Genomic DNA, 20,900 nt, shown 5'->3' with positions numbered 1-20,900 from the left:
AAAACTTTACACAAATACTGTATTTGAGACGTGGTTGTAAATTTTCAATGCCCCGGCTATCGAACATGAAGAACTCAGTGCTTAAGGGTAATTCTTCACTGAAAATACCGGTAAATCTCTCAGATATTTTAATTTAATTCAGAGCGAATCTTTTTCTTCTAATAATTTGTCTCTGTGCTAAAAATGGTTAAAACCGCATCTTAACTTCCCCTAACTCCCATATACCTAATTATAGGTTTTTTCCAAAATATAAATTGATTAATATGTGAAATATCCTAGCTAAATTAAGTAAGCGCGTCGTCTTGTATATAATATGCCTTGGTGGTAAAAATGAGTGAAAACGGTTCAGGAATAACGTCAGACCTCATGTACTATATATGATGATTTTCGTTATTCTATTGGACGTTGTGCGGAATAAATGGGACAAATTTTTTTATCTTAATAAATAATAATAAATAAGTTGCGAGAGTATAAAATTTGGCGACACCCGAACTTAGCTCTTCCTTACTTGTTGAATTTAATTTTTTCTATGGTGTTTTCAATGCGATCATCTGTAGATCATTTAACAATACCACAGAATTTCTTTCTGCTTCTTTTGAATTACACTTACATTAATTTCTTTTTTACTTTTTTGTTTTATTAAAAGCCTATAATATTAAGTCTTCTGTTCACCTTAGAAAACACAGTTTGATTCAAATTTGCATGAACCTATCATTCATCACGATAATAATATGAATTCTAGTAAAAAGAACTTCTTTATTTTTGTATTAAATTTATTATTATATGATTCGATTTATTTCAAGTATGCACACTTTTGTTCAATATATTGTTGAGATTTTGAAGATAAATGGTCTATTTTTAAAAGTTTCTCTTTAGACAAATTTTCATAATCATATATTGGTGACGTAGCAACTTGTTTTGAGAAAAGACGAATAACTTATTTTTAATTTTAAGACCTTTGATATCTTAATCGATATTTAAAAGTTTTATCCCCTTTCTATAATCTTTGGCATATGCAGGATATTTTTCCATTTCAGAAATTACAATTTCAAACTGTTTCCGTTTTGGAATTTGTATCTTCACTTCGAATATTCCTTCAAACAACCTCGACGTTTCTCTGTCGCTCTCAATTATAGCAACGACAAAGAACGACTGTTTCTATGTCGTTTCTATACTTAATATTGGGAATCTCAATTTATTTTCGATAAATGTCGATAACGCCAACAGGAATGCCAAATAGGCGTTCTTATTTCGTTTTAAAACTAAACGACAACGGGCATATGGTCGAATATAGTGTTTTTAGTATTTTTGGGTGTCTCCGACTCACAGGTGACATGGCCAAACTACTAGTTGCTTCTTTGATCCGTTAAAATCACATAATGATTTCTATCTGTTGTTTTTTTGTAAAAATTCCATTGTTTATCAATACGAACCAAATTCTTATCATTCCTTCCGTCAAAATACAAACCACGAAGTATTTTATTGCAGCCCTCTTCTTGTAATCTGACCTTAGTTTTTTCACGGTGCAAATTTGAACGATCAATCTGTTCTGGGTCTTTTTGGTTAGGACTAGATGGCACGAGTGGGCTGCTGCTTTCAATTGAAAAGTCATCAGCCAAAGAACAAGAACAACAGGGTTTGTCAAATTAGTGTATATCTGTGTTACAGATAAACTTTTTTTTTTGTATCTTGTTTTTCTTATTCTTCACAGTTGTAACTATATCTACACCGCCTATCACAATTTTTCTGGTTGAGCTTTGGTCAAGTAAGAAACTTACTTCCTCTTTGCGAACACGACACCCTTTTAAAAAGCTACAATTCCCAATCTTTCAGATATATCAAGAAGTATCGGTTCGTTTGTTGTTTCGGGCTTTAATTCATATTTTATGAACAGATACCATTTCATGTAGGTATTTGAGAAACATGTATGTAACTTCTCCGGCAAACCAAAGACAGGAGATTGAGAGATATTTTTGCTATTAAGATAAGTAATAAGTACTAATTACAGTTACAAACTAAGATACAAGCATCATATATACATGAATATATAATATACTACTTACAGTAAATTTCCCGATTCCAGCGGTAAAGTTCAATCTAATAAATATGGACGGCAACAAGAGAACTGCTGTAAGCGAAAACTCTAAAAGTTTCTATCACTCTTTCGGTGGGTGTAAAGAAAGTAATAACCCCCTCTCCCTGACACGTAACACGAATGTTTTATGGTCATTTATTTCTATCTTACTCTAACATAGCATCGCTAAGAACAATAACTAGCGATTATCAAATGTTTGCGAACCTAACATAAACATGGTACGAGATTACTGATTTTTCTTGTGTTTACCTAAAACAGCAACATTCAACAAGTATACCGCAGGAAAATCCAAAAGAAGGTAAAATCGCTCCATTCTAATGTATATGTATGTAAGTGATATATGATTATTATTAGTAAATATCACGAAAATATGTCCAATTGACTCTGGACTAACTGGATTCTGAAACAGACTTAAACTAATTATTATTGCGTATAGTATTTGAGTTCTAACAGGAAGTAACGATGTAAAATCTTTCACTCCATGTTACACCCGCTTTTTTTCAACTATAGTAAAACGACAGTGAATAATCAGCAATAAATTCAAGTAGAAGTTATAACAGATTGGATTTCATACATTATACATATGTATATGTCAAGTTAAATGTTTGTACTTAATCATATAAATTGTTATTTTTGTCTTATTTTTTCAGCAAATATCTAAGAGGATTGGGGACGATAAAAATATTTGCGAACATTTGAAATTACCAATTCAGAGAATAAATGACTATCAGTTTTTATTAAAGGTAAAGTTAATATTCTAATTTTTTACTTTTTTATACTCTCGCAACATGTTGCACAGAGTATTATAGTTTTGTTTACATAACGGTTGTTTGTATCACCCAGAAATAAATGAGTTAGATATGGGGTTATATATGTATATAAATGATCAGGACGACGAGTGAAGTTGAAATGCGGATGTCTGTCCGTCTGACCGTGCTAGGTATAACTTGAGTAAAAATTTAGATATTTTAATGAAACTTGGAACACATATTCCTTGGCACCCTGAGGAGGTTGCTTTTGAAGATGGTCCACTGCCACGCCCACAAAATGACGAAAACCGAAAACACATAAAGTGTCATAACTAAGCCATAAATAAAGTTAAGAAAGTAAAATTTGGTACAAAAGATCGCATTAGGAAGGGACACATTTGGATGTATTTTTTTTTTTTTAAGTGGGCTTGGCCCCGCCCCCAAATATGTTTTTTGTATATATCTTTCAAACCAATTAAGCTATATAAACCAAACTTTCTGCAATCGTTTCTTTTAGCCATTTCCTTATACAGTCCAATGGAAGAAATCGGATAATAACCACGACCATATCACATACAAAGCTTATGTTGAAAACTACTAAAAGTGAGTTAACTCACTAACTAATTAACTTTTACAAAATGGAAAATGGGCGTGGCGTCGCCCACTTATGGGTCAAAAACCATATCTCACCACCGAGTATTTGTCTCTGATCCAAAAATTATTAAAATCTGATCAGAACTTCCCCTAGGGGCTTCATTCCGCATATATCAGTTAATATGTGAGATATCTTATCAAAATTAAACATGTAGTCTAGTATATAGTGTAGCTTGGTGGGGAAAATTAATGAAATCGGTTTAGAAATTACATCAGCCCTCATATACCATATATGATGATTCTCGTTATTCTATTGGACTTTATGCCGAATATATGGGTCAAATTGTATGTTATCTTAATAAAATTACATCAATAAATTGCGAGAGTATAAAATGTTCGGTCGCACCCGAACTTAGCCTTTCCTTACTTGTTGTATTTGCAATTAATTACTAGAAAAATATTTGTTTTAATGGAATTCATATTTTGAGTTAACTATACTATTTAAATACGTAACTTTGAGTATATTGTATTGAAAGCGTGCACATGCAATTAAAGTTACCTAAGTCAATTCAATAACGCTTGGTAGATTGTAAATATGCTTTTGATCGATTATCTAATGCATTAAAGTATTTAAAACACCACTAAAGCCATTGTTCCTTATATATTCACATACTCTTCATGATGCTTACATATGTAGATATTATGTTCTTATTTTCTAACATACTTTTATTCAACTTGTACTAGGCATATTAATTAAAAAATATATGTCAACAAAAACATCTGCAATGTAAAGAATATCACCTTAGATAATTACTAGTTATTCACATGGAAAGCTATATATAGTGGTCTGCTCGTATTTTGGTTTCGCCTCTTGTTGTTTCTTCACAAATGGGTAATCATTTTACATACTAGTTTATGTATGTAAAGCTTTAACCTGCTTCGAATAACTGCTCTATTGCAAATATGAATATATTAGTAGGTTTGGTATTGACTACCAAGAAAATACTGTTTTTTTTTTTAATTTTGTTAATATTGCTTTTTAAATGGGATCGAAACATGCGTAGTGGTGGTATGGAACTGCAACCCATGATATAACAGTAAATTATCAGTCTCTGTCCTATAATTACTACCAAATTACTAAAATGCGTGTTTACCAGCCTGGCCGAAAGGTGCGTAACGAGTGCTCGTATTGAAAGCGCACCACTAGAATTGAATTCATGTGCCTTGCAAAGTTAATCACGTCTATATAAGTAATGTGTCCGAGGAATCGAGATTTTGAAGGTGAAGCATCCACATAAGTTTCTTAAATTACAATACATATGGGTTATACACATTGAACGCTGTGCTCCATGTTAATTGCAGGCTCACAATCGTCGCAACACAACAATGAATTGTATCTGACGCCTTGTTTATATTGTTTAGTTTTATATTCATATATGTAAGTATGTACATTGAATAAAGTAAGACTAAATCCAATGGAAAGTTATCCAAATGAAGCTCACCCATTTACCGTTAGGCCAAAGTATCGAAAGCAGAAACATTCAGTTGGCAAAGTTGATTGGTGTCTAAATGTATTATTTGAAATGTGAAATGAGAAACTAATTTTAAACCACTTACATAAATAGGCCTAAAAAGTGTTCAAGATAATACCCGCGGGAAAGAAAATAAAAATTTAATTGTATCAATTAGACAGAGAGGTAAATGAAACTTGAATCACTATATTTCACTATAATCCGTTTAATACCCATTTTAATTTCGCCAAAAATTCTCAGCCTGTCTGGTACATACTTTGTATATTTATTTTCTTTGCTTATATTGCACAATATAATATTTACTTATGTACATAAATATGTATGTTATTACTTTATATATTCGATTACAATTCATTAATTCTTTCTTCAAATCTTAATTCGGTTTATTTTTTTAATCATATTCTACATAAAAGTATTAATCAATCATAAAGAGATTTATCGTTATCTTCAGTTTGGTGTGATCATGCATCTTGATCATAAATTTATGTATCAGTTATAGTTTTACGACATTTTGATACATATGTATGTATATCAACATTATTGTATGTACTACATTTTTTAAACAAAATGTACTGTTCTAATTTGTCAAATTCAATTATTAAAAACATACACAATTTAATCATGTAATTGTTGTATAAACCAACCTTCATATTTTTCATTTTAATTCTCTAAACTTACTTTTTAAAATAACACATTTAATAATGTAAATGTAAGTGGTATTTGGAAATACTGTACAGGATATACTTAGCATATATGCAGTATGTATATTTTATTTTGAAGTTTGTTCTGTATTAAGCAAGTTGCGAAATAATTTAATACCTGGCCATAGAATACTATGTATTTTTAAATTAATTAATTTATTTCAGGAATTAATAAAATACTCTTATAATGTGTCAGAAAATACTAAAGATTTACAAAAAGCCTTGGAACTTATGCTTAGCGTTCCAAATAGAGCATTTCATAACAAACTTTTATCTAGCATAGAGGGATATAGAGGTAATATATATAAAATTGGACGTTTACTAAAGCACGACTGGTGGACTATAAAAGATTCTGCTCAAAAGTTACACGATCGATATTTATTTTTATTTAAATCCAGGATTTTAATAACTAATATAAGAAAAATAAATAACGAACGGTCAATTTTTGTTTTACAAAACATTATTAAGCTACCAGATTGTAATATTGATAATAATGTCGTCGAAAATGCGTTGTATATAACAGGAAAGCCAGAAAAACAAAATTCATGTTTGCCAATCACACTAAAATCTCATAGGACAGATATTAGAGAACAATGGTTCCAAGAAATAGTTTCGTACATAGATGATGATTCAGCATTGCAGGAACATCTTGCTGATGATGTACGTATGGACTCAACACAAGTACTGCATGCAAATGAGTTACTTCTTCATTTACCACAGAAGGCTGAAGCACATAACCCCAATTCAGGAATAAGAGCCTCAGATGTGGCCCAAGATTACTACTTAAGTGAAAAAGAAAAAGCAAAATACTTTGAAGAACGTGCACATTTTTTTCCGAGCAGAAGTATATTGAATTTGGAAAGAAAATTTGAAGAGAATCAACAGCCACTTACTAAAACAGATGAATTTTATAAGGAAGAAAAGATAGCATTCACAGATAAAGCAGCAGAACATGTTTTATTATCGACAAAGATAGATGATTCCATAAATAATTCAAATGATCTAGTGATAATTGAATCAAATTTTAATGAAAGCCAACAATGTAGGGCCGCAACAACTGAACGTATAGAATTTATTAATACAAATAAGGATTTGGATATTAAAACGTTATATGACGAATCTGTTGGTAAGAAAAACGAAATATCAAATAATTTACTAATTCAATCTTCACTACCATTGACACAAATTAATGAGACACCCAAAGAAGTAGAGGGCAGTAAAAAAATTACTCTAAGTGATATTCCTTTTTATACCGAATCATCCAAACTTATTTATAATGTTACAACAGCTTCAGACGAAAATAGTAGCAAAACTACAAACAAAAATGTTACTAATATAAAGGATAGTGCTTCTCTTCAGCAATGGTCTAATGCTTTGACGAACCTTACTAGTTTGCCATACCATGGCGGAGGAGCCTCAAACCCTCCTCCGCCTCTACCGCCTAATTTTCATCGCATGCCTGGCTTTTTTGAACCTCTTCCACGCATATCATATGAAACATCAATTGAAATTTTGATAGTTAAAACTCGTCCACCTTCGCCTCCTCCTTTACCGCAATCCATAAAAAAGCTTATAGTGCATAATGAAAGCTTAGAGCAAAAATCTGAAAATTTCTTAAAAGGCATTTATGACACACAAAGCTTTGATACTTCAGTTAACACTGCTAAAAAAAAAATACGTTACATTAAAAGCTCTGTAATTAAATCGACTGATTCTACTAAATACGCTGAAGATACAGTTAAAAAAGCTAAAGCTCGTGATTTTCTACACATATTTACTCCTCCATTGAAAACTAAAAGACCCATCTACGAGATCGTAGAAGTTCCGCATACTAAAAACCAATCCCAAGAACACATTGAAAATATTCATGAGGAGCACAAGGAAGTAGGCACAGACATTGAAGTAGCAGGACTAAGCATTGCCAAAATGGATGGCTATACATCAGGATATTCTTCGAAATATTCGAGGAGGCGCGCAGAATGTAAGTTTTTACCAAATAAACACACTATGTACGTTTATATTTAATGTTAAACATATTAAGAGTTAATGGTGGTATTCGTTTACATATTTGTTTGAACATATTCAATTATTTATATAGTTTACATTTACGAACAAACCGGGAACATTTAAATTGAAAGACCCAACGTCCTGGAATTAATATTATATAATATAATAAATTTGTAAAAGCTCTATCGAAAGCTGATATTTATTCCAAAGTTAATTTTTCATTCATGTACATGTTTCGACTTTATTATATTAAAAAGGAGACTGTTTTTTAAGCATTGTATAATACATAGTTGTGTACACCAATATTGTTTTGTAATATCTTAAAGTATTGTATATATGTATATATACATCCCAATATCATTTTCAAATTCAATTCTGGGTTTATGTCCTTTTATTCGTGCGTATTTCGTGATAATTTGAGCAAACATCAAGAAATTTCTTTGAGCCCGATTCAAGTGTTCATTTATTTTGACGAAGTTTACTTTTAAGAAGTGTAAATTGCCTTTTGGCAGAATTGAACGATGACTATTATTATTTCCTGTCTAAGGTTATACAGTGGAACTTCCATAACTCGAAGATCTCCATAATTCGAACTTTTGAACTGGCAATAGCGTTTAGAAATACAATTTCATACAAATTTCCTTCCATAACTCAAACTTCTCTAACTCGAAGTTCTCCATAACTCGAACTCTTGAATTGGCAATAGAAATCAAATTCAAAAAATTCATACAAATTTCCTTCCATAAATCAAATTTTTCGACAAGGGCAAAATAAAAAAATAAATTTTTACTACCGAGGCAGAATTTTAAAAGAGTCCCTCTATATCGTATGGATATTAACAACAAATATGGTATTACACTTATTTATTGCATAAATCAAGTACCAAAGGCATGAGATACAGACGTCAAGAGCCGGATAATTGCAAACTGCAACAAATAAAACTACCGAATACATGTTTTAACGTGTGTCCATAAAGCTTTATGCGAAGTAAATAAATAAGACTGGGTATAAACCTTCATTTTACGCCTTTTTGAAAAATTGTATGTTTTAATGAAAATTCTATAACTCGAAGTCTCTCTAATTCGAAGTTTTTTTGTGGATTATGGTGATTCGAGTTATAGAAGTTCCACTGTATTTACACTTTTATTACTTTAATATCCGGACCCGATTAGATTCAAGGCCAAGTTCTTTCATGGTCCTGAATTTTTTGTAACTTATTTTTTTTTCTTATATATATATTGTTTTAAAGTACAGTGTCTTAACATGAGTGTTTAATTCAACAGAAAAGCAGTATGGATATAACACAGATTTCGCGTAGAATCAAGCAATCCAATGAGGAATCTATCATGACTGGATCAAATAGGATGTGTGTTTTAATTCATAGTCTTTCGACTTTCAATCATAAGATTATATGATTATATGATAGGGTATCACTTGCTTTTATTTGCTGTCATCACTCACTAAAGCTCCATTATTGTAGAATAATCAGTTTCCCTTTCCACATAATAAAATTTGTTTAACAACTATATGCAAATTAAGAGATGCTATAACCTTAGCACCTGATCCTAAATTGTTTACATACGTATGTGTGTACTCATTTTAATTAGTCACATATACAGCATCTGAATCATACTTTGTTAAAAAATATATACATATTTTTGGATTGAATGATCGGTTGAAAAATACATATTATTTTTATGTTGTATATTTGTATTTGTTGATAGTACATCGACATGATACCTAGTAATAGAATTGATCAATATTCGATTGTCAATTAATTTATACAATTTGAAATATTCAAAATTAACAGCCCTATTCTGTGCACTTTACAAATTCAACAAATTTCTAATTTCTAAAAATTTTAAATTTATCAAGCATTTCGTATTCTGTGTCTAAAATAAAAAGCATTTTTCTTGATAAATTGTTAAGAAATAAAATGCTCTTGACAAATAAAATATCTCGTTGTGGATAGTTGTGAAAGTGAATTTATTGTAATGGAGATATTTTACTTTTGTCGTTATTTTTATACAAAGAGGAAAAATATGAACATTTTGATGGCTCGTGTTATTGAGAAGTTTTTATATTAAGAAGTTTATTTTTCACTTTTTTGTATAAAAAAAATTAAGATAATGAGGGTAACTTTGAGCAAATTGTTTTTTATATATTTCATGTGATTACAGCTTAGCAAATTTTTGCCAATAATGAACAAAGTTTAGATTTCGTAGTACCCAAGGAACTTTTCTGAAGCTAAACATAAGAACCAACTAAATCAATTGCATTCCAAATATTTTTATACTCTCGCAACAAAGAGAGTGTTATAGTTTTGTTCACATAACGGTTGTTTGTAACACCTAAAACTAAACGAGTTAGATATAGGGTTATATATACCAAAGTGATCAGGGTGAAGAGTGGACTTCAAATCCGAATGTCTGTCTGTCCGTCCGTCTGTGCAAACTGTAACTTGAGTAAAAATTAAGATATCTTGATGAAACTTGGCACATTTATTTCTTGGCACCATAGGAAGGTTGCTTTCGAAAAATCAAAATCGGACCACTGCCACGCCCACAAAATGGGGAAAACCGAAAACACATAAAGTGCCATAACTAATCCATAAATAAAGCTATGGAAATAAAATTTGGTATGAAGGATCGCACTATGAAAGGGCATATTTGGATGTAATTTTTTTGGGGAAGTGGTCGTGGCCCCGCCCCCAAATAAGTTTTTTGTACATATCTCGCAAGCCAATAGAGCTGTATAAACCAAACTTTTTGCAGTCGTTTTTTTAGCCACTTCTTAATACAGTTCAAAAATGAAAGAAATCGGATAATAACCACGCGTTAACTCACTAACGAAAAACGTCAGAAACACTAAATTTCACATAAGAAATGGCAGATGGAAGCTGCACTCAGGCTTTTTTACAAAATGGAAAATGGGCGTGGCGTCGCCCACTTATGGGTCAAAAACCATATCTCAGGAACTACTCGACCGATTTCAATGAAACTTGGTTTCTAATAGTTTCCTTACAACCCAATGATATGTTGTGAAAATAGGCCAAATCGCATCACAACCACGCCTACTTCCTATATACCAGAACTTTGAAGACGATCTGAATCGTTTACTTTACAATATATAAAGTAAGTAAGTTAAGATATCGGTGCAGAACTTTGCACAAATACTATGTTTATAGTGTGGCAGCCCCATTATAAAAATCGCCGAAATCGGACCATAGGTTTTTAAGGCCCCATATATCGAACGCGAGGACCTCGGTGCTTCTAACCTAATATTATGGTTTCCAACTTTCAATGGACTTTGTACATTATATTTGAAGAATATGTGGGTCAAATTGTGTATTATATAATATAAATAAAGTTAATTAAATAAATTGCGAGAATAAATATAAAACGTTCGGTTACACCCGAACTTAGCTCTTCCTAACCCTATGTACATACATATGTATATGTATTATATTATGTAGTATTCTATGGCTTTGCGGGGGAGCAAAAGACTAGGGGGGGATCTGGGATGGAAAAGCGAATAGCCTCTGGCATCCGATTATCAATCAACCTCATTTACGCGCGGCACTCCCTGTTTGGTTAGGGAGGCTAACGGGGTTCTGGCGACTGAGTAAAGGCGGTATATCCTTATCATCTATATAAAGTAAATGGGGTTGTAAAACCAAACCAAATACTTTGCATCAAGTTTGGGAGGCTTCAGTCGATATCTCGACATCAGAATCGGATAGATAGGCTGATAACCGGTCAATCGTGAACCAAACTTATCAACGAAGCCACAATGAAGAATAACGACCTTTTTCATGAAAAATAGGGCCAGATTCGGAGCATGGAATATTTGCGCATTCTCCGAAACTTCACGTCTAGACCAGGATCAAAGGATTTATTCTGAAATTGAAGTTAAATTATTAACTATTTTGCAACAAATATTGAAATACATTGGAAAACGTATGTTATAGAATAGACGTATAGATGGATAGACAGAAATCAGCTGTTTCTGCTTACATTATTTTATTTCCCACACGTTTGGGGAAAAACTATGCCAACTGAAGCTTTTTATTTTATCAAAATTGTCACAGAATACCAAAAATATTTCCTACTTGATAAAAATATGAAAAAAATTTAATTTTTTTGTTATTTTGTCAATTGCACAGAATAGGGCATATGTACAATTTTAAAACTCTGAAAAAAAAGATAAAACAGAAGTCAATTTGACTTAAACTAAATAAATGATAGAAACTATTAAATATAATATATACAAATTAATTGTATTAAAAAAAATAACAACAAAATCAATCCACGTATTTCAAATTAGTGAAATATGTATATATATGTATAGACAAATGTACTTATGTCAAATGTATTCAAGTATCAAATACATACGTTCAACACTTAATTATAAATTTTGTTTTGCAAGTGAGTGCGACGACTCGTGAGTATGACAGAGGGTCTTCATATGAAAATAACGGTGACAGTTTGAGAAGTACAGCAAGCTCAAGAGTAGAGAGAAGGAGACAAGACGATCATAGATCTATATTTTCCTCAAGTCGTGCCGAAAGCAGAAATGAAGAATACTACGGGTCAAGATTCGATACTCGATCATCATCACGCATGATGGAAGAAAACAATTTAAAATCTTTAGAAAGACCCGTAATCGTTCGACCAACAAAAAGTTGTCAGGTTAAACGTAAGTATAATTTTGAACATAATTTTCAAATAAAACTCACAGTACTATATTTATTACTTATATTGGAACGACACTACTACTATTGAGACACTTAATCGGGAAAGGCACTTAAATGAATCCCTCTTAATTGCCTCGAGGTACTTACCAAGCTTTTTCTCAAATACAACTATTTTTTCTATTAGAATGAAAGTCACATTTATTTCTTATTAATACAAATACTTAATAATAACAATAAATATGAAAAAAAAAATTGCAAAACTCTGTATATGTTTTTCTTTTGACAATACTCAGCGCATTCAATGTCAAAAGTATTAAAAAGCACTTAAATGAGGAAAATTGCAAATATTACAGGCATTTAAGCGGAAAAGGCACTTAAACGGGGGGCACTTAAGCGGGGATCACTGTACTATTACAGGTATCACAAATTTTGGCTATATATGTGGTTTTAACTTTGATCATTAGAAATCCAGTAATTTCTTAAATAATGTGTATGAAATACTTAATTTAGTACTTAAGGCACTTAAGCGGGGATCACTGTATTATTACAGCATCACAAATTTTGGTTATCTATGAGGTTTTAACTTTGATCTTTAGAAATCCAGTAATTTCTCTAATAATGTGTTTGAAATACTTAATTTAGTAATAAATCAAACTAGATTTAAATATGTATCTAGGATGGCTTGGCTACTTTATAGGAAAGGAGAGGATGATATAAACTTGTTGCACAGAGTACACCTAAAACTAAAAGATATTTGTATAAGTTGTATATGTATATATAAGTTGTATTTAAGTTTAACACAATATTTACGTAACCCGTAAATTTATGGGTTTGCGATTTAAAGCTTTACAAGTCTTAATATAGAAACAATCTTTTTTAAATATTAAGTATTCGTTTTCAATAATCTTATTCAGCGAATTTATATAACTAGTCCTTTTGACTGAAACACTTTTATTTTATTACTAGCAGAACCCGCAAACGTTTTTGAAATTATTTGTTTTGAAGATAAAGGAAATTGGAATTTATATTGTGTTGAAAAGCATTTATTTGCTATTTTTATACGTTTTTTTAATGTAACGCAGTGTGATAAAAAAAATTTTTTGTTTTCTGTTCCGGTGCGTAAATGTACAGAGAAAATGGTTTTACAACTCGTGAACACTCTACGTATAGATGGAGTGTTGTATGAACACAAACCTCCCGGAACTTGACTTTGAATCGTATAGCAGGGATAAAGGGATGTCCAACTTATTCCAGTGTGAGAGCACCTCAAAATTTGCGTTTTTTATAACATTTTGCCTTATTACCAGATCAGACAAAATACTAATTTTTGGGCATTTAAATAAAAATACCCAACATTTATTATGGTTAAAAATTATTATATACTGAATGTTTAATATAAAATAACTTATTTCAATTTTATTTAGCGATAAAATGGTATATTAAAATAGCCGGTTTTCGAAGTTTCAGTAATAAATATGGTCAATTATTAAGTGTCAACTGAAAATAAATCAATTTCTTTTATAATTTTGCATGAAAAATTAGTTTCTCGATGCTGCAATTCACAAAAATATTCTTAAACCACTTTTAAATTACGCGTTTTCATTGATATTTATTGTTTTAAGTTCTTATTAGTGATCTTGCAAGGCGGCTAAAAATGTCTCCATCGCATTATTTTTTTTGGCAACATTTCAATCTGGCCTTTCCAGTTTCCCAATTGCGAAACGTCAAAACCTGCTCATCCCGACAAACTGTCAAAGTTTAGGTGGTTTTGACGTTTACAATTGCGCTCTCACTTCCAGTGATATGAGAGTTGTACATCTCTTTATCTCTGCGTATAGTTTCAATTCATCAAAGGCACTCTTTTGCTGCTCACTCAATAATATCTTTGTACTTGTTGTTCCAAAGCTATTCTGTCGTACGCACGCTCACGATCCAATTTACTATTCAGTACATTTCGGATTTGACGATTTGGCGCTGGCATAATCAAACAAAAATCTTCAATGAACACCAATGCATCATTGTAGATGCCATCGTTCATTTGCAATTCTGAATTCTATGTAGTGAGGACGATGTCGATATTTTTGAATCACTGATGTTAGATGTTACCACTAGCCACATTTCCACTTTTCCAAATTGTTTTTTTTTTTATAGATAGATTAGAAACAAGTAAGTAAGGGCTAAGTTCGGTTGTGACCGAACATTTTATACTCGCCATTTACTTATTTAATTTTATTAATATTATATAATACACAATTTGACCCACACATTTGTCATTTATGGGTTTGCGATTTAAAGCTTTACAAGTCTTAATATAGAAACAATCTTTTTTAAATATTAAGTATTCGTTTTCAATAAACTTATTCAGCGAATTTATATAACTAGTCCTTTTGACTGAAACACTTTTATTTTATTACTAGCAGAACCCGCAAACGTTTTTGAAATTATTTGTTTTGAAGATAAAGGAAATTGGAATTTATATTGTGTTGAAAAGCATTTATTTGCTATTTTTATACGTTTTTTTAATGTAACGCAGTGTGATAAACAAAATTTTTTGTTTTCTGTTCCAGTGCGTAAATGTACAGAGAAAATGGTTTTACAACTCGTGAACACTCTACGTATAGATGGAGTGTTGTATGAACACAAATCTCCCGGAACTTGACTTTGAATCGTATAGTTTCAATTCATCAAAGGCACTCTTTTGCTGCTCACTCAATAATATCTTTGTACTTGTTGTTCCAAAGCTATTCTGTCGTACGCACGCTCACGATCCAATTTACTATTCAGTACATTTCGGATTTGACGATTTGGCGCTGGCATAATCAAACAAAAATCTTCAATGAACACCAATGCATCATTGTAGATGCCATCGTTCATTTGCAATTCTGAATTCTATGTAGTGAGGACGATGTCGGTATTTTTGAATCACTGATGTTAGATGTTACCACTAGCCACATTTCCACTTTTCCAAATTGTTTTTTTTTTTTATAGATAGATTAGAAACAAGTAAGTAAGGGCTAAGTTCGGTTGTGACCGAACATTTTATACTCGCCATTTAGTTATTTAATTTTATTAATATTATATAATACACAATTTGACCCACATATTTGTCATATATATGGTATAAAGTCCATTGAAAGTTGGAAACCCTAATATTAGGTTAGAAGCACCGAGGTGCTCATGTACGTTATATAGGGGCCTTGAAAGCCTATGGTCCGATTTCGGCGATTTTTAGAAAGTAAAGTAAGCTATTCAGATTGACTTCAAAGTTCTGGTATATATGAAGTAGGCGTGGTTGTGAACCGATTTGGTCCATTTTCACAACATGCCAGGAAATATTTACATATTGCCAGGAAAATATTACAAACCAAATTTCATTGATATTGGTCGAGTAGTTTCGGAGATATGGTTTTTGACCCATAAGTGGGCGGAGCCACACCCACTTAAAATTTTGGTGGAGCCCTTCTGTACCTTCTTTATAATTAAATTTAAGGTTTCTGGTGTTTTCCCTTACTGAATTAAATTATTTTTAGTAGTTTTCAACATAACCTTTGTATGGGAGGAGGTCGTGGTTATAATCCGATTTCCCCCATTTTTGGCTGTATTAGGTAGTACCTAAAAGAAACGATTCTAGTAAGTTTGGTTGATATAAATCGAATAGTTTGCGAGATATGTACAAAAAACCTATTTGGGGGCGGGGCCACGCCCACTTCTCCAAAAAATTACATTCAAATATGCCACTTCGTAGTGCGATCCTTTTACCAAATATTATTTCCATAGCTTTATTAATGGCTTAGTTATGGCACTTTATGTGTTTTCAGTTTTCGCCATTTTGTGGCCGCGCAGTGGTCCAATTTTGCCCATCTTCGAAAGCAACCTGCCATGAAACAAGTGTACCAAGACGGACGGATGGACAGACAGACATCCGGTTTTGAACTCCACTCTTCACTCTGATCACTTTGGTATATATAACCCTATTTCTAACCCGCTTAGTTTTGGGTGTTACTAACAACCGTTATGTGAACAGAACTATAATACTCTCTTAGCAACTTTGTTGCGAGAATATAAAAAATAAAAAAATAAAGATTGTATGGAAAAAAGTCGCTTTTTGGAATTTTTAATTTTTCCGACTTTTCCAGGGGAAAATTAGAAGTTTTTTTTTTTAATTGTCACAAGATATATAAATAGATTTAAATCAAAATTGTTCATTTCATTCTTTAGTTACCATAGACCTATTGTTTCAGTTTTAGAATTTGATGAAAATCCTGATAATAATGATGAAAATGCTGATAATGACGATGTAAGAGTTGTTGAAATTATGGATGAGAATTGATAAATTTTGTATTTACTATTTACTAATATTTACTCATTTAAATAAAACCACTTCTTTCGAATATAGTTTCTATATTATTATACTCCATGGACATTCAAAAAGTGCCCACATTGCTTTGATAAACTTGATTATTTACAGTTTGAAAATGGAGGAAATCGGATTATAACCATCTCAACCTCCCATACAAAGGTTATGCTGAAAACTAAACTAAAAATGTTTTAGTTCAGTAAAGAAAACAAACTCAAATTTCATAACATTTTCTTATGATCCCAATGCTAAATTTGGGCGAAATCGATGCACAACCACGCATAATTTTACTATACCACAAAATTCAAAGTTTACCTGATTCGTTCTTTTTCTTCTTGACTGGCGTAGTTACCGCTTACGTGATTATAGCAGAGTCCACAACAGCGCGCCATATGTTTCTTCTTTTGGCAATTCGTTGCTTTTACAATATATAAATTAAACATCAATGAAGATATCGGCATAAAACATTGCACAAATACTATATGCCTAATGTGGCATGGAACGTTTATAAATCATCGAAATCGGGCCAGAACTTTTCAAGGTCCAATATAAATTTTTGTTGAAAATATCCGTAAATCTTTGAGATATTTTAAACAAATTCAAAGGAGATGTATTACATCTAATAGTGATCCTCTGTGGAGCAAACTTCCGATGGACTTTTCCATAAGTTAGTTTAAAGTTAGGTAAAAAAAGTTGAAATCGGTCCAGGAATTACCCCAGCCCACATATACCTAGCTAATTTAGGCAAATGGGAGACTTCTCTTTGGCGCTAAGAGCAGCCCATATCATTAGAGATCCACCGCCATGTGTGCACTTATAGTAAGTATGGCGAGGGTGCCGTAGATCCCTCCAATACTTATGAGCCATCTAAATTTAATGCTTTCTCATCACGAAATATCAAATTTTGAAACTCTACTTCTTAGAATTTGTATTTTTCGAAAAAGGATGTATACGTTTTTATGGCGATCTCATAAGCACGGTTTAGATGCTTAGGATTCATATTTAAGATTTAAGTATCCTTTCAAAATTTGTTGTACACGTCATCGTGGCACTTATAGACCAAATTCCGCTTTAATTTTGAGCAACTCATCATGTCCTGAGTTGCCAACATGCGAATATGCCATTTGGTAAGTTCATTTATCGAAGATTTTGGTCCAGTACGCTTATGCTTTGTATTGCTCGGGGTTTCTAAAAAGTTGTGTATGGGTTTTCGAAGCCACATTACATCAGCAGTATTTACATACCTTTTTAAAACATTTTTGTTCATAATCTCAATCTTGATCAGTTCCTCAGACGAAATTCGGTTCCAAGTGTCATTTTTAGCTCAAATGGAAGTTAGTTGTTTATATATATATATATATATAATTATTTGTCTTTTTATTATTATTGCTTACATCCTCGTTAATTGTTTTTATAATTCCAATAGTTGAGATGTTGACGTCAGCCAAAAAAAACAAATAAATGGTTTTTCACATACCTTTTATAAGTGTATTAATTTAATGAATTATTAAAGAGTTGATCATATTCATGTAACTTTAAGCCTCGTGGTACTAGTTGTCAGCCAAGGAACAAGGAATAATCACAGAAATGCAAAGCGGATCCAAAATGTGTCTAGACCAAAGCAATATCGAAAATGTATATCAAAACTTCTTAAAAACGGTCGGAAAACAACATTGATGATCGGTGATCAAAAGGATGATTCGACGGCTAGTATTTGCGGACGTGATAAGCCGCGGTCAAATAAGGATCTAGTTAAGACTGACAAAGACAAATCACAATAAATATAATTTTTCCAATTATACATAAAAATCAGTCTCTCAAACACACCTCCATGGTACCTATTTAGTGACGAAAACAAATTAAATTTGGTCGGCTCAGATCATTGCAAGAAATATTGGTGAGATTCCACATGTTTTATATCCACTCAAATTAATGCTAGTATTTATGTAGATCTTTTGGACAGAGAGTTGATAACATTTGCAGGCAATATTTATGGCCTGTAACTGGATATATCAGCAAGATAACGCTTCAATCCACACGAAGAACATATTTAGCGACCGGAAAAATCCCTTATTATAATGTGCAGCATTGAGTTCGAACCTAAATCCTATTTAGGATCTCTGGGGGATCCTCTCTGCTCTTGTTTTCCAAAACGGAAAGCAGTTTGAGACACTACGTAACCTTAAATTAGCCATAAAGCAGGAATTGAACAATATTTACATAACTATTCTTCAATCATTAATTAATTCTATGATTAAGCGCTTAATTTAGTTTTAAAATATAAAGACAATTCTACTAACTATTAAAATAAACATATAAATATTTACCTAAACATAAATTATGCTTTACACTTAAACATTTTTTTTTTAATTTTTTTTGTTTTTTTTTTATATCGTATATAATAGTAATAAACCGAGTGGGGTTGCACTCCAGGAGTGCAGGCAGAAGTGAAAACTTGAACTTATGGCGCGTTGGGCACCTTTTTGGGAGAGCATTTTTAGGTGCGCTCGCGACATGAGAAATTGTACATAAAAAATCAAGTTTATCAAAGCAATGTGGGCACTTTTTGAATGGACATGAAGCATAATAATATAGAAACTATATTCGAAGGAAGTGGTTTTATTTAAATGATTAAATATTAGTAAATAGTAAATACAAAATTTATCAATTCTCATCCATAATTTCAACAACTATTATATAATCATTATCAGCAAGGTTTTAATACAATACCATAGCAGCAATATAAGTCAAATGAAATATTTAAATAAATAAATTTTCCATTTAATATTCATTTATAAAATAAATATAAAAAACTCTCAATCTTGTCTGTCGCGCGGGCACGAACGAATTCCATTGCAAAGACTGCGTATAGTATACATATATTATAAGAATACACGCGGTGTATATCAGAGAACTGCAGATTCCATTTTTTGAGTCATTGGTTGAGTAACATACAAAATAGAATTAGTGCATATAAGTCAAAACTCATCAAACACTAATATCCACTACAACACATTTACGCACAGCACACAAAGCGAGAGTATGAATAATGAGTAAATTTCTCTTGATATGTTTCGTTGAAGTGCTCAATTGTCTCATGAGACAATAATTCAGTCAAGCTAAACCAAAATGAGCCATACCACTAAAAAACACCAAGAGTATAGCTGAATGAATAAAGTTATACGAATATGATCAAAGTAAAACTGACGAAGTCTGTGCCGCCGCTAGGCAAATGTGGTCTGTGGGAAATGACTAACGATGTGTTTTGTTCGTTGATACTGTGTATTACATTTAATGTTTTAAGTTACTTAATGACAGTAAAGTTAATACTTTTAAGTTCTAATCTATTTCTTTAAATATTAATATATTGAAAATGAATAAAGACGCACGAAAATGCATATTCAATGAATGAAATTAATGAAAAATTTAATGTGACAAAATTCTCACTGGGTATCTTAACTTTCGTGCTCAACTACGAAGTCACAATTCCACACGTTCTGATCAGTGTACCGAACTCAATCAAGTTTTGATCAGGGCGATGAGGCGAGTCAAAATCCGAATGTCTGTCTGTCCGTCTGTGTAAGCTGTAACTTGAGTAAAAATTATCTTGATGAAACTTGGCACACTTATTTCTTGGCACCATAGGAATGTTGCTTTCGAAGAGATGGGCAAAATCGGACCACTGCCACGCCCACAAAATGAAAACCGAAAACACATAAAGTGCCATAACTAAGCCATAAATAAAGCTATGGAAATAAAATTTGATACAAAGGATCGCAATATTAAAGGGCATATTTGGATGTAATTTTTTTGGAGAAGTAGGCGTGGCCCCGCCCTCAAATAGGTTTGTTGTATATATCTCGCAAACCAATAAAGCTATATAAACCAAACTTTCTGCAGTCGTTTCTTTTAGCCATTTCTTAATACACCCCAAAAATGAAAGAAATCGAATAATAACCAAGCCCACCTCCCATACAAAGGTTAGGTTGGTGAAAGGGCGTTAACTCTCTTACGAAAAACGCCAGAAACACTAAATTTCACATTAGAAATGGCAGATGGAAACTGCACTCAGATTTTTTTACAAAATGAAAAATAGGCCTACTTATGGCTCAAAAACCATATATCAGGAACTACTCGACCGATTTCAATGAAACTTGGTTTGTAATAGT

The 20,900-nt window shown here is 31.9% G+C and overlaps 1 protein-coding gene across 1 annotated transcript in view; it reads left to right on the top strand.

Moving 5' to 3' along the window:
* LOC105218719 (obscurin) overlaps positions 1 to 20,900 on the top strand; it is a 369,888-nt gene that overhangs the window by 126,879 nt on the left and 222,109 nt on the right. The window contains exons 6-8 of the mRNA XM_054232816.1: positions 2,746 to 2,838; positions 5,837 to 6,797; positions 12,107 to 12,376. Coding sequence (XP_054088791.1) covers positions 2,746 to 2,838; positions 5,837 to 6,797; positions 12,107 to 12,376 — 1,324 coding nt within the window. The remainder of the gene's footprint in view (positions 1 to 2,745; positions 2,839 to 5,836; positions 6,798 to 12,106; positions 12,377 to 20,900) is intronic.

This window comes from Zeugodacus cucurbitae, chromosome 6 (genome assembly GCF_028554725.1).
Source record: "Zeugodacus cucurbitae isolate PBARC_wt_2022May chromosome 6, idZeuCucr1.2, whole genome shotgun sequence".
Lineage (NCBI taxonomy): Eukaryota > Metazoa > Arthropoda > Insecta > Diptera > Tephritidae > Zeugodacus > Zeugodacus cucurbitae.
Note: the sequence above shows the minus strand (reverse complement) of the source record. Positions and strands in the feature narration are given on the sequence as shown.